This window comes from Saccostrea echinata, unplaced genomic scaffold, assembly GCF_033153115.1.
Source record: "Saccostrea echinata isolate AGI-Se365-2 ecotype Australia unplaced genomic scaffold, CSIRO_AGI_Sech_v1 ptg000054l, whole genome shotgun sequence".
In the NCBI taxonomy this organism is placed as follows: Eukaryota; Metazoa; Mollusca; class Bivalvia; order Ostreida; family Ostreidae; genus Saccostrea; species Saccostrea echinata.
Window position 1 is genome coordinate 61,474,149 of NW_026889803.1, and position 16,381 is coordinate 61,490,529.

General features: G+C 33.1%; 2 protein-coding genes across 2 annotated transcripts in view; one reads left to right on the plus strand and one right to left on the minus strand.

Moving 5' to 3' along the window:
• Positions 1-16,381, minus strand: part of LOC133171516 (uncharacterized) — a 118,331-nt gene that overhangs the window by 75,449 nt on the left and 26,501 nt on the right. The window contains exon 2 of the mRNA XM_061306278.1: positions 2,625-2,758. Within this exon, the coding sequence (XP_061162262.1) occupies positions 2,625-2,758 (134 nt within the window). The remainder of the gene's footprint in view (positions 1-2,624; positions 2,759-16,381) is intronic.
• The window catches only part of LOC133171525 (NADH dehydrogenase [ubiquinone] 1 beta subcomplex subunit 5, mitochondrial-like), a 317,834-nt gene that overhangs the window by 39,392 nt on the left and 262,061 nt on the right, over positions 1-16,381 (plus strand). The window lies entirely within an intron of this gene.

The following is a 16,381-nucleotide window of genomic DNA, read 5'->3' on the forward strand; positions in this document are numbered from 1 at the left end:
CTTCACAGTTGCTGATCTTGTAAATGCACAGTTACGCGGTAAAATAAAAAAGAAATAAAACATGGACAAACAAAATTAAATTATACGATTGTTAGCAATATAAAATAAAATTGATGGAGAAACGTTTTTAATAAGTGGCTATTGGACCAAACTGAGTGAAATGTAATGGGAGATTTTTTTTTTTTTTGAAAACACCATGACGCAATGTTTTTTGACGTTATAATGTAGCTCCAGGGATACCAAACATGCTGATTTTAAAAATTAAGTAAATTGATTTCAGTTAAATCGAATGGAATGAAACTTCAAATAAATATTTTATATGAGAAAATGTGTTCTTTTTTAATATTTCTTGGAAGTAATATAACAAACTTTCCAACAACCCTCGTATTTGCGTAGCGTCGCTAGGTTGACGTCATAACGTCATAGTGTTATTTTCCAAAGAAACTATCTATATTCAAATAGCGTTGTAGGAAAATTGAGTTGAGATAATTACAAAAATTAAGATGAATTAAAAAGATGACATCTTAGGCATGTTTCAAAAATATCTTCATCAGATTTGGGGACAGGGCCGATTTTGGTCCGTAACGTACTTTCTTCTTTATGGTTCCCCTCAGCAGGAAACTATTTCCATCGGCGGCTTCGCCTCCTCGGGGAAATAGTTCCCTCCCTTGGGGAACCATAAATTTGCTATTTCCTTCATACCCATTCCATAACTGTATATTATATATATATATATATATATATATATATATATATATATATATATATATATATATATATATATTTATATTAATCTCTTGTAGAAACACAGAAACACTGAAAACCTTGAGAATATTTTTAGATATACTTATTACTGGATTATGTATGTATCAAAGTAACACATACTGTGTGGATTGCATAAAAAATACATGCAGTAATCCAAAACTATCATTTCAGTTGGAGAACTACTAGATTTACTCTTCCAGATATAAATTTTTATTATATACTCGTTTGTCACTCAGTTTTACTGTTGAATTTATGCCATCACGTGACAGTGTGATCTGACGTTCCAGATCACCACACCGTGGTTTTCTGAATCCATATCACCCCTCTCTGAAGCTGATGATGTAGTACATAGACAAATGCCATTCTCACGCATCAAAGTTCCTTGACAAAATGGTTTGTTTAATGTATAAAAGTTATGTAATTGATCCAAAAAGTTTCCTTTTATTATATTTTGCTAGTTGTAAAGGGGTATATAATAAATTATCATTATGACAGTAACTTGATCCGAAGAGGTGTATCACATCTCATTGACAGGTGCGGATCATCAGAACAAACTAGACGCTTCGCGTCTCGTTTGATCTGGTAAATACCAATATGGAATGATTTTATTGTTTATTCTATAAAATACATACATTCTTTTTACCTTACTTTTTTTCTGTAGTGATATCATATCATCATCTAAAATCTGTTGATCTTCCAAATGGGGTTTAAAAATCTCTTTCCCCATTGACAATGAAAAGACTTGATTTGCACTAACCTTGGTTGATAATTTATTTCAGGCACTTTTTGTAAATCAGCATAAATATATATTATTATAACAGTAACTTGATCCAAAGTCAGCCTTATCACGTCAAGTTGACAGGCGCGGATCATCAGATCAAACGAGATGCGAAGCGCCTCTTGGGATCAAGTTACTGTTATAATGATAAATTTATTATATAGCCCTTTACAACTAGCAAAATATAATAAAAGGAAACTTTTTGGATCAATTACATAACTTTTATCCATTGAACAAACCATTTTGTCAAGGAACTTGTTGATGCGCGAGAAAATTAACGTCATTTATCTGTGTACTACGTCATCAGTATCAAAGAGGGGTGATATGGATTCAGAAAACCACAGTGTGGTGATCCGGAACGTCTGATCACACCGTCACATGATTGCATAAATTCAACAGTAAAACTGAGTGACAAACAGTTGGGTATATAATAAATACTTTTATAACCTGAGTTGGGACAGTTTACACTTTTTTTGCAGTTTATAAAGTGTAAACTGCCCCAACCCAGGTTATACTTATTATATAACTCCTTAAATAACTTACAGAAAATTTTGAAGAAATTTAGTAAAGGGAGAAAAAGGTTCCAAAATGTGTGCTCCTTACTGATGTAAGTTAACTTTCTTGAACAGACACTCCGCAAGCCTCATATTTATTAACAATTAGAATGATTAAGTACTTGAAAGTTATTCTAAGTGTACAAACGAATTATAACTCTATGTTGATTGGGTATTTATATTCAAGTACTACACTCCCTTCCGTGACAATCGTAAGCCAGGATTTCATTAAAAAAATCATCAGAGTTGGGGTATGGGTAAATACTCTCTTAGCATTCAAGGAGAACTCTTACAAATCTTGTATTTTAGAAACAAAACATGTTATAAAAATGTTTAAAGTTTTGAAAATTTATGAAGGTACATGTATGACTTGAAACATCACCGATACATATTTCATGAAGTGCATTAGGCTAGCATGAAAAATATGCCTTTGTGAAAAATGTCAGGCTCAGGGGCCATAAAACCTTTTTGATCTCAGTCTCACTTTTCCACAATAAATACCTGCAACATAAAAATCCTTTAGTTACCTTTAATCTCAATGCAACTTCTTCCTTAAAGTTTTCCAGTGTGTTTTGTACATACTCTTGGGATGGACCTAAAACACAACAAAGCACCTCTGGTGCCTGCCTCCTTTGAACTTCTTTCCAGTCCATTTCAGCATCTATAATGAAACAACACATACCTAATCAAAGACCACAAACCACACATCAACAAATGTAATCTTTAAGTAAGTAAAGTCCCTCACCAAACAAATGTTCTGGTACTGTGCATCCCTAGATGCAACATTTACGCAGGTTTGGTAAGAATAGGATTTTTAGTTTGTTGGTAATGAACTTGCTCAAGAACTTTTTTTAGATCAATCATTTGAAAAATGTAAGTAAGATTCAGCATATGAAGCAAGTTTGGAAGTATGCATCCCTAGATGCATCAGTCATGCAAGTTTGGTCGAGGTAGGACTTATTCATAGAAGTATAAAATAAAACAAAATAAACTGATAGTTGAAGCTATGCTGCCCAAAAGCAAGAGAAATAAGATGATAAGGGAACAACAAAATAGTCTAGTACTCTATAACAAATCTGAAAGTAGATCTATTTACTTGCATGTTCTTGCCCCCCTTTGTCACTATCACCATGTAAACTGAATAACAAGAGGCCCATGGGCCACAATGCTCACCTGAGCACAATGGCTAGGAAAAAGCACAAATCAGTTAAGTATTGAAAAGTTTAAATGGGGGGGGGGGGGCTTGAATTTTAAAGTACCTGAGGATGCTTCCATATCAATATAACAAATGGCTTTGCTGTTCTTGAGCAGAAGATTTTTAAAAATTTGATCCCCCACTGTTGCCCCTCCCCCACCCCCACCCCCAGGGGTGAGGGGTGGGGGGTAATCATTTGAACAAACTTGAATCTACACTAACTGAGGATGCTTCCATATCAATATGACTAAACACAGCTTTTCTGTTCTTGAAAAGATTTTTTCCTATATATTCTTATGTAAAACTTTGATCCCCCATTGTGGCCCCACCCTACCCTGGGGAGGGGGGGGGGTCATTATTTGAACAAACTTGAATCTACACTACCTGAAGATGCTTCCATATCAATATGACAAAACATGGCTTTGCTGTTCTTGAAAAGAAGATTTCGAAAAGTTTTTTTCCTAAATATTCCTGGGTAAAACTTTTGATCCCCCATTGTGGCCTCACCCTACCCCTGGGGTTCATGATTTGAACAAATTTGAATCTACACTACCTGTGAATGCTTCCATAGCAATAAGACTAATCCTGGCTTTGCTGTTCTTGAGAAGATTTTTCAAGTTTATTTCCTATATTATCCTATGTAAAACTATGATCCCCCATTGTGGCCCACCCTACTCCCAGGGGTCATCATTTGAACAAACATGAATCTACACTATCTGAGAATGCTTCCATATCAATATGACTTAACAAGGCTTTGCTGTTCTTGAGAAGAAGATTTTTCAAGTTTTTTCCCCATATATTCCTATGTAAAACTGAGATCCCCCATTTTGACCCCACCCTAACCCCGGGGTTTATCATTTGAACAAATTTGAATCTACACTACCTGAGGATGCTTCCATATCAATATGACCAATCATGGCTTTGCTGTTCTTGAGAAGAAGATTTTTAAAGATTTTTTCCTATATATTCCTATGTAAAACTTTGATTGTCCATTGTAGCCCCACCCTACCCCCAGAGGTCATGATTTTAACAAACTTGAATCTACACTACCTGAGGATGATTTCATATGAGTTTCATCTTTCCTGGCCCAGTGGTTATTGAAAAGAAGATTTTTAAAAGATGCTACTAATTTTTTCACTAATTCGTAATCGCGAAGTAAGGAGTTGATCCTTATGTTGTGGGTTCGAATCCCACTGTGGGACGTGGAGAACGGTCCTTCGGATGAGACCGTATAAACCGAGGTCCCGTGTCGCAGTAGGTGCTGGCACAAAAAAGTTCCCTCACTGCTCAATGGCCGTAAGTGCCGAGCCTAGGACAAAAATTGCAGCTCTCCACCAGCAAGTGGTGGCATCTCCATATGAGTGAAAAATTCTCGAGAAGGACATTAAACAACATACAATCAATCAATCAATCTAATTTGTAATTATCTCCCCTTGGAAGAGGGCATGGCCCTTCATATGAAAAAACTTGAATCCCATTAGTTCTTGAGAAGAAGTCGAAAATGTGAAAAGTTTACAGACAGACAGATGGACGCCGGACAAAATGTGATCAGAAAAGCTCACTTGAGCCTTCGGCTCAGGTGAGCTAAAACACTAGTGCTTGATCACTAATAGTAAACCCACCTCACTCCCTCTCACACTGGCCTCCCTTAGTCTTTGAAGAAAAGAACATCTAATTTAAAAGGAGTTCTTGTTGTATCATTATTATTTATCTATTATTTACAAGTCTACCTGACAATTAAATACTATGAAAGTACTTTCTGTATTCCATATTGAAAATAAGAAAATTCTTGCATAAATTTCTTATTCATTGATCTTTCAATTACATTATTTAAGGATATCTGCTTCCCAGCCAGGAACAGTAACTCATAGAATCATAATTAAATTTAAAAAGTCTCAAAAAGAAGCTTTAATAAATAGATTATTTTGTGCAACTATTTTCATTTCATGCATCTTAATATGATTCGAAGTCCTTTGAAGTCTTATAAATGGACTGTAAAAAGTAAACATTTGTACCCCATATATGTGCCAAATAGTTAACATTTCAAGAAAAATAAAATTTCTCTTTATCTTGCTTTAGATACTAATGTTTAAAAGCATGAAATGAAATTGGAAGTGATCTGTGATACCTTGCAATGATGCGACATGCTTTTTACACTTTGAAAAATTGAAGTTAGTGGAACAACTAAAATACACTGCACCATACAAGTACACAACAAGCATTTTTTCCTAAATGCCTGTTTTCCCATAGTTGTTTATCCTAAAATTGTTGATCAATTTTCAATTGGAAAATGCATAATTGGTGCTTTGACAGTTCTCTTCAGTGGCAGATTTAAAGGGGAGGGGGGCACACCCAGCATGCTTCCCCCTAAAATTGTCAAAGTTACTGTAAATCACAGTTTCGTTGAGAAAATGTAAAAATGTCTACTCTGTAGACCTCATTTTTACCCAACAAAATCTCTATAATCCAGGAGCTTCTTGGGGCTTTGCCTCCTGGCCCCCACCAGGTCTAATTGCCCTGGACCCTCTGGGGGCCTCAATATGGCCCCCCAGTTCCCGTCTACTTTCTGAGCCCCCTAACTTCAATTCCTGGATCTGTGCCTGCTCCTTATGCATTTTGTCAGCCCCTCGAGCCAAACTGTTTACATGATCGAGGCCTAATGGCCTCAGGCAAACAGTTTGGTTCTTGAGTTGGACAAAATGCATGTTGCCCTTGAACCCAGTCAATAAATGTATATTACTAAACCACTGAATTTCAGAACCTGAGGATTAGAGTAATGCATATCATCTATATTTTCTACTTAAAAATGCAATATGTATAAAAAAAAAAGAAGAGAAATTAGATGTAAACTATATGGCATGTTATTCTTATTATGACCCAACATGAGCTTTAGACTGCAAATTTTTTAAACTGACATTCCAAGGATATATTCATTATCTCCTAGTTCACCACCATTAAAAAATATTGATGTTTACATATTCCTAATCAAAGCAACTATAAACACAAAATTTGCAGTTTTTCACAACTAGGCAACCTCAGTTCCTTTTTAAAACCCTAATTACTGCTTGCAGGGCTCTAATTTGTGACTAATTTAGTCACCATGGTGTCTAAAAAATTAGATTGGCACCTAAAATTTTTCTATAAGTCATTAAATTGGTGACCATTTTATATTGACTTGGTGATCATAAAATTCCGAAACTATGAATATTTTCATTTTTTTTTTTTCTAAAGAGAAAAGAAGTTCTAAAGAGAAAAGAAGTTAAAAAGTGAGCAATGGACACATCTTGTGTTTCCTTGTCACCTTGTTTGTTTGTTTGTTTTTAGTCACGCACATGCAAATGAAATTCACACCACATCAATGCTCAAAGAGCTCAGGTAGACCACATGAGACAATAGCAGTCCCAGGTACCTGTTGGCTTCAGAAAAATATATTATATCATGCTTATTAATTACAATTAGAATGCTTAAAACAATCAGCTATATGATAGTACATTAGTATCACAAGTTTGCAAGTGTATAACATGCTATTGTGCTATGTATGTAATTGATTTATATATATAATATTGTACTGTAATGCTTAAGGGATGTACATCCCAAAGAATAAAGAACTGAACTAAACTGAAAATCAACAGTTGGTAAACTGGGCAGGTGATCAGGTTAATTGTTTGTCAAATAAATTCTCGTTCGTTAGAGATATAGTCTAGTAATTAATGATAGATCTAGGTCATAATTGTATGAAGCAGGACTCTAGTTGGCAACTAGTTTAGTCGCCATGGCGCCTAAACTTTTTGATTGGCGCCTAAAATTTTTCCATAGGTCACCAAAGAAGATGGGCGTGTTTGACATGTGATCTGCAGGAATAAGGTGTACAAAACATTTATAGTTTAAATGTCTACAATTTAGTCAGCTGACCACAGCTAGACACACTTTACAAAGATATGCATGTGGGAAAATGTGTACATTTAGTTTGAAATACTTTGTCGAATTTAATATATCAGTCCACTTATCTTAATAATTACTACATGTAAAACTTAGTAATGCTTCACATAAATAATAAATACCTATTGGGTATAGTTAAATGCAATTACATGTATATATTCAAGTATTAGTAGGTTGGAAGAATTGCTTTCGCTCTCGGTGCAACAGAACCAGAATTTATCTATTTGAAAATAAATCAGTACATAAAATTATACTGACAGAAGAACTGATTGTTTGTACTAAAAAAAATATTAATGCTTCATACAAGGATAAAACCAAAAATACTTTCTTTTTCATTGCACTGGACGGGTAACGCATACTTGACTGAGCTATCACTGCTCCACACACTTTATGGTTTTTATAGAGACAATGATGCACTGCATTTACACATTGGAATTTTTTTGGGGGGAAAAAATTCATTTTTTATTGTCTCTGGGTCTTCTCTCCATTTTTTACAAATGTTTGTTAGTTTCTTTGAATTAAAATGCACACAAATACCGTCAAAATCATGGAGAGATGACCCAGAGGTAGCAAATTTTTAGAAAAACGTGTTTGAAAATGTAACATTTTGTACCAAATGACTCATCTAGCCAATTTTCAAGTTCCTTTTTGGCAAATCAAAATGCAATATCAGAAAAATATTTCCCTTTCCTATTTCACAGGAACCCAATACATCAAAAGAATGCTAAAATTTCATGTGACAGATCAATGAAATTTTCACTTTTCAAGTGCGCCCAGATTCCTGCCGAATGCCAATCAAAGGTGCCCCCATTCTTGGCAACCATTTTAAAATATTTGGCAATGCATACTCTCTTTTTTTCTCCCATTATGAACCTGCACTCATCAGTTGCATTCATGGGACAATAGATGCAACTTGTTCTGCTATGAGTGCAATTCATTTCTCACACTCAAGCAAATACCATATAGTTACATGTATATATTCTTTGTGATATTGGAGAAAAGGTTGATTAATCAGTTCTACTTATTTTATTGTCATGTTTTTTTCTTTACTGGAAACAAGCAGCCATACCCTTATGTAAGCCAGGATTTCCTCTGATATTCTTGACAACATCACAGAATGCAAATATAAGTATTAAACAAGAGGCCCATGGGCCTTGTAGGTCACCTGAGTATCATGGAATAACTTTCAATTGAGTAAAGCCAAAAATTTTTTAAGGAAGAAGTATACACTTGTATCTCAGGAACCTTGTATCACTATAGGGTCATGAAATACATGGGCTGCTTACTTCACTTTCATATAAGAATTCTGTACCATTATTTTGTCATTATAATGTAGGAATTTCAGATTATTTTCACAGATGAGATTTGGTCAGATAATCATCATATTCTCACATCTGAAGTGCTCTTTAATATGCAACTTATAATGCATTTGCAGTAGGAAGATGTGGGACCCTTGAGTAACACTGACCTTGTTTAAGTTAAAGAGTCCTTCAATCTGTACTAAATAACTTTTGTCAGAATTGTAAACTTTTAAGTGCCCAAGTAAAAATTCTGTTATTTCTCTTTGCGGGGTCAACGTGGGGTCAACCAGTATAAGACAGTTTTCCCTCTACAACATTACCAACTTTCTGGGGCAATTTTTTGCAAATGAATGTTTGAATATGTTCATCATGTTTTTCATGTTGCCCCATACTTAAAGGCTATTCAGGAACAGATTAAAATTGTCCGATTCTGTTCGAAGGTTGAAATGTTTACAGGTAAGTTACAAAGGATATAGTGACAAAAATGAGTGTTATGCTGACAATGGGAGATAACTCTTAAGAATGTGAAATTCGTCTATTAATCCTTTCCTTTCTTACAGTCCTTTAAACATACTGTAATAAAAAATGACACATACACAAAAAAACAATATCAGATTTATTGAATTTTAAATTCACTCAGGATAATAATTTACATGGTCACTGGAATTTGTTATCATAACATCAGGTTTGGAAAGAGTCATGATAAAACATCTTTATATCTAAAATTATTGTACAATAAATTAATTTAATATATGACACAATATTCAACATAAAAAAGCAAATTAAAGCAAAAAAGCCAAAGTAACTGCAATTTAGTTAGTGGATCATTCCCTTGCAAAAGCACATCGATCGATCCAGATATAAATTACTGCTTGCTTAACTTCCATTATGTACACACTAATCCATACACACACTTAAATGCATGTTACTATATAAATAGTATAATGGTTCAATAATTGACTTTAATATGTGCACAATAATGACTTAAATAATGAAGTTGCATTTATTGACTATAGCATGTATCTAATTAGAAAGCTTGGTGAACAATTAATTGATATTTAATTACTTTGTTCATTTTTCAGTATGAAAGTTAACTTTGTCTACTGTCTGAAATTTTACCACCAGACATACTATGTAAGGAATCTTCACTTTATTTCTGTATCATCTGAAAGAAGCAAGGTTTACCTCCCTTTATGGGCTGGCCATTGACCCCCTCTTTCTATGTTACTTACCTCTAAAAAGTGAATGCTTTATGTCATTGGTGATTTCAGACAGTTAAACATTGAATAGATATTGTTAAATCAGGGTAGCATGAACATGTTTTTTTTTGAGTTAGCAACATAGTAGGTTCTGGTGCATGTACATGAATTTGTTCACCTAGCATAAATTGTACACATACATTTTAAAATCTACACAAGTAGTAAAAAATGAACTATAAAGTTATCGTAAACTTTTCACAATATAATCAACAGATAAATGCAACATGGCAAGAACAAAAATGTATTTAGTACATGGTTTACAACATTCTCCTCCAGTAGTATTTTTTTTAAAAATGCAGCCCCCCTCCCTAAATAAAAACTTATGCAAAGACTTCCTAGACCATTGAATTTATATCAATTATAAACACTTTTAAATTCAGAGTATCTGTGATCACAATCTGATTTAAATATCTGCACAATGAAAATTGATAGCTAAGTGATATATTTCATGGAAATAAGAAATTTAGCTGAATTCAGTCATTGTTGAGAACAACTTCTTTAATCTTGCATAACGAAAGCGAAAAGAAAGATTAAAAGTTGTTTACAAAGACCTGAATACATTTATCAACACTTTTATTAATACAAATTTCACAGTACACCCAAAATCCACAGATATGGGGTTTTAAATCATAATTACTTGAATTGTGTTGTTTACAGATTTCAAATGAGGGTGAAATCTAAATTTATTAGGGGGGATATCTCTTTTTTTGCATTGAATTTCAATATACATATATATGTAGTTATTAAAAGTAAAAATTTGGGGATAATGTAAAAAATAAGGATGGCCTGATAGGAAAACTTAATAATGAATATGTATTTTAGCAATAAACAAGTCTGTACAAACTGTTTTTACAAACTGTATATATATATATATAGAGAGAGAGAGAGAGAGAGAGAGAGAGAGATTCTTTAATTTTTTGAGTATCTATGTCCTTTAAATCTATGCTTACTGTATACATGTACTTTACAAAATCAAAATCTAATATAATATTGTAAAAACCTTTGGCAGATGAAAATTTAAAAAAAAAAATAAGTATAACATCTACCTGTCTCTTTATAATCAAATATACATTGGAAATTATGGGATTGTTTACATTTAAGAAAGACCTTAAAAATGCATAAAATATGATAAATTTGGTAGTGATTTGGTAAAAACATTTTCTAAATACACATAGTTTAATGACAGCAGTTAGTCTTAAGGACTTAAACTCTTGATCAGCTTTACAGTACACTATAAAGTAAACCCTTCTCTTTTTTGCAAGATTAGAGTGCATAGATGCATGTTGAGGTGAATGCAGTACTATACAAATATCATAGTTAGAAAATTCTTAATTGCCATACTGTGTAGCTCAACAAAATATCAGTATTAGGAAAAAAATCTTAAAAAAATAAATAAAAAATAAGAAATGAATTCTTAATATACGATTATGTACAACAGAATGTAGATAGCAGTTTTATGTGTAACATGGCAGCCAGTCTTTTCAGAAATGAAATGTTGATTTAACAGTTTCACATGTAACATGGCAGCCAGTCTTTTCAGAAATGAAATGTTGATTTAGATTCACATGTAACACGAGAGCCAGTCTTTTCAGAAATGGATTGTTGATTTAACAGTTTCATGTGTAACATGGCAGCCAGTCTTTTCAGAAATGAAATGTTGATTTAACAGTTTCACATGTAACACGGCAGCCAGTCTTTTGAGAAATGAAATGTTGATTTAACAGTTTCACGTGTAACATGGCAGCCAGTCTTTTCAGAAATGAAATGTTGATTTAACAGTTTCACATGTAACATGGCAGGCAGTCTTTTCAGAAATGGAATGTTGATGTATAAATTTCAGATACATGTAACATGTAATTTTTATAAACCGAATGTCGATATAATAGTTTTATATTAACACAGCTATAAGAATTAGTATTTGACCTCATAGGGACAACTGTTCTGTTTACAATGTCTTTGAAGATAAACCCTTTTGACATTTGGTTGATTGTATATAATAATTGCAGTAATTATGTGTATAAAACAAAAATTCTTTCATTCTATATATATGTATCACCATAACTTAATCTACTATAAAAATCAATGTTTAAATGCCCATGAGATGAAATATCAATTTTATAATTGTTACTCATGTTGGTGGATGCAGGTATTGGATGAAACATTATTAAATTGTAACAAGACAACCAAAATGGCTGCATGTTTTCTGAAACACCCTGTACATGCATAACCAAATCAGATAGTACTTTACAAACACAAAAAGATCAAAATTTTTTCCAAAAAAAACTTAACAAAGAAGTAAAACTCATCATTGGAATAGATCGAAGTATTAAAATGTTAGCTTAACTTGTACATTTCATCCAAGTCAATGGAGGCATGACCACAAAAGAAAGCAATGTTATAAAGAATATCTTAATTTGTGAACAAATGAAATTCTTGTAGATATATACACCACTACATGAATCTTTTAAAATACTATCATATTTCAATTTTAGAAAAGATCATTATATTACATGTACATTCCATTTATAAATGCGTTAAATGTTTAATTCAACATATAATTACAAAGTTTACAAACAAACAAAATTAAATTTACATATTGTGTATAATAACACAAAAATTTACATATTCTGTTATATGAAAACAATAATGGAGTTTGAATTGTATATCCCATATAAAAGATAGGCAGTACAAACTGTTTTCAACTGGTTTTTTTGAAAGATTGTAAACTAATTAACATATATAAACTAAGTAATTTCATCTCATAGGCATTAAAATTTTGAAACACACATTTGTCCCAATAACTTCCCAGTAAGCAAACCTATGTGAATTTTAAAATCATATACATGTATATAATATTCTAAAACATACAGGGGAGTTATTGGGACAAATAAGATAGATGATGAGTGGCAACCCTTGATTTGCATAACCACTCTTAGCAGTTTGTAAATATTTAGCTTCCATTGGAAACTAAATATTTACATACTGCCAGTGTTGTGCTCTAGAGGGTTTTATAATACTGGACAATAAAATTAAAATGCTATCATTTGCTAGCTTAAGTCATATTTGCAGCACAATAATTAAATCATATTCTGGTCAGACCAATAAGCCTGAAGAACATCTGTTTGTATATCAGTGAAGTTGGTAAATATTAGGTCTAACTGAGTATTGTTTTTTGTGGTAACCTTGTTTATCACCTGCTCATAACCAAAGTTTTCTTTCATAAAGTTTAGGAAATGTCCATATTGACCAGTATTCAAATCCAAATTACAGTCTCCCATTATCACAATTTTTTCATCTTTATCAACAAATGGAAGCAACCTGTTCTTCAAAGTATCGTAAAGAAGTTGAAGGGTACAAGAAGGCTGCTTATATAAAACTACACACTGTATTGGAGTTTTGGATGCCAAAATGGAAATTATGGAAAATTCAACAGATTTGGAAGTAAAAGAGTTGTATGTCAAACACTGTAATTGATTCCTGAGATATATGACTATGCCATGATGTGATCTGGTCTGGGAACAATTTGCATCATTTCTGAACATTGTTAAACCCTCCAAAGTAAAGTCTTCATCAGAATCTGATTCACAAAGCCAAGATTCAGCTATACCAATCACATCTGCAGCTAAAACACTTGGTTCAGACTTTATATCAAAGAAGTGTTTGTGTAGAGATCTTGCATTGTTGAACAAAAATTTCACATCTTTACATACAGAGTAAAGTGGATTGTATGAGAGCTGTAATCTATTTTCTCTCAATCTTTCCATCTCTTTATCAACATTTTCATCTTTAGAAAGACTCTTTTCATTAAAATCCAGTAAGAATAGACCATCAAGTGACCTTACTCTTGAGTGTGCAACATAATGTATATGAGGAATTTTGCGCTGCTTTGTCTGTGCTAAGCTGATTACTGCCTTTGAAAGAGTTGCTCCTTGTGCTTTATGGATTGTCTTTCCAGCAGATGGTTGGAGTGGAAACTGAACTCTCTCATAGGTCTTCCTGTTATAAACAAATGTTCTTTTAGCTTCAAATATGGGAGTCCATGCAGTATTAACATTCATACTGAACAAATGGCTGTATTGATGTCTTCTTGAAATACCTATGTTTGAGTCAGTAAATAGAACCCATACGATGGCAGGCCTCAATTGTGATTGTTTATATTCAATGTATTTCACAACACATGAAGCTCCATTTGTCAATCCATCTGTAACATCAAGATTCACTAATATATCATATAGCATATCCACAGCAATAACCAAATTAGTTCTTAATTGTCCAGTAGATGCTGGGTTTTCAGGTAAGTTTTGAATTAGTTTTATTTTCACTGATGCAGAAAGTTTTGTGTGGGATAACACGTCTGTGTCTGCTCTTACATTTACTTTAATTGTTGAAAGGTTTTCTATTAAATTGTTATTAAAACAATCAACAAACTTGTTCTCAATAAACAGATGAGGTGCCTGTTTAGGAAAGATTTCAGAGTCTTGCCTGATGATGCGCTGAGAAATAAGTTCTTTGTCTTCATCTGTCATCTTGTTTTCACGAAGTCTATTCAACATTTCAGCAAATCTGTGGATCTTTTCACAAAAAAATCTTACGATATATTTTTATCTTAAGTGAAAACTTATGATAAAAATCATTTTCACAAAAATTCTTAAGAAATTCTTAAGTGCAAAATCGGTCGTAACTTTACGAGAGCCCCAACCCTCTCTTAAGTATTTTAAAACAGATTTAATTGTAAAAATATAACCACAAAAACCAAAATACACATTAAATTGAACTTTTTTAAGCTACTTCCATTAATATTTTATATTTTCATCACAATCAATGTCGAAAAATTAAATGAAATACACTACAAAATATTTACGATTGAAGTTTCACATAAGATTTTCGTATGACCTACTTTTACGTCAGACTTATGATTGTGACATCAGATTTTAAACTTCCCTGCTTCACAAACGATTGCATTCGATATTTATTGTCAGTAATGTTTGTTATGCTGATATATGTTGAAAACTAAGTTTCATTTTTATTTTCACCCATTGATTTAAGGAAATAAAGCATATTGAAGTCGTTGCTAGGGATGAAGTCTGTCGTAAGTAAAATCTTAAGTTCAATCTGCTACGACTGCGTTCGTGAAATGCACTTAAGATTTGTCGTAAGAGATTCTTAAGTTAAAATCCTATGCAAAAACTTAAGATTTTTTGTGAAAAGGGCTACTGAGGTCATTCTTTTGTCTCATAATTTCAGTTAATTCATGCATGTGAAAATGCTCATGCCACAAATTTTTTGCTAAACTTTGACCAGGATTAGAAAGATCTTTAAAAATCCACTTGTCTCCAACAGGTGGCAACTGATACAAATCACCAACAGCTATGATACTGATACCACCAAAGTCTTGTTTTCTACCAGTAAGTTGTTGAAGTCTATCATTTATAAATGTCAGCATATTATTTCCAACCATTGAAATTTCATCTATTATCACAACTGACAAATTCCGGTACTTTGTTCTAAATGAGTTCAATTCATCTGCACTCATGTGCTGCTGTGTTTGATACATTTTCCTGTGAAATGCTGATGCAATAGTAGTCCCCTTGATGTTGTATGCAGCTTTGCCAGTGTGAGCACAAAGTAATATTCTAATATCATCTGGATTTTTCCTTCTTTTGAGTACAGTATTCTGTGTAATGTTTGAAAAATGGCATCAATAACCATCGATTTTCCTGCACCTGCTCCACCAGTAAGAAAAGCATATAATGGTTCATCTCTGATTTGAATCAAGCTTGTTACATGATTGTAAAATTCTCTCTATTTCGTATTCAATGACTGCAAAAGTTTATAATACTGGTGATCAGGAATGCGGACAGCACTCATTTCTGTTTCAGTTACTTTTGAGGACAAACCCAGTTCTGGACCAATATCAAAATCTCTGTGCTGAAATGTATCAGGATCATAATGAACAAATTCCTCGGATGGTTCAGAACCTATCTCTGCATCTTCTGCCTCAGCATGTTCTGTATTTGGTGCTACTGTCTCCATATTATCAAGATCTTCTTCAGCTTGAAGTCGAGCTTGCTCCAATTCATCCACAAAATGTTCATATTGCCTTTGCTTCAGATTTATTATATTTGCTTTTTGCCTGTAATGCTGTTCATAAGTTTGACAGCCACCGAAAAGATCAGTATTCTCATTTCTCCAAGGCAGAAAGAGAAGAATTTTTTCTCTGTAATACTGTTCAGAATTTGTTTTTTGGCTGTACCCTACATATCTAATAACCCGTTGGTTTTTTCGTCTTCTGATCTTAATCCCATTTTTCAAATGAACTATAACATCCTCATCAGTAAAGATGTTCCCTTGAGAGTCTTCTGGGTCATCATCATTCACTTTCTCTTGCAGATCTTTTTCCATTTCTTTTGGGAAAGTGACTTCCAATTCGGAAACAACATCAGCTAAACACCAATTTTCTAGCTGTTTTGGTCTTCTTGCGTATCTTTGTATCATACCATCTGCCTTAATGTCAGTCGAGTCTTTTGGTAACTCATTCAATTCAACTTGATGTTTGAGCAAGAAAACTCTGTCTTCAGGTGGTGAGGTAT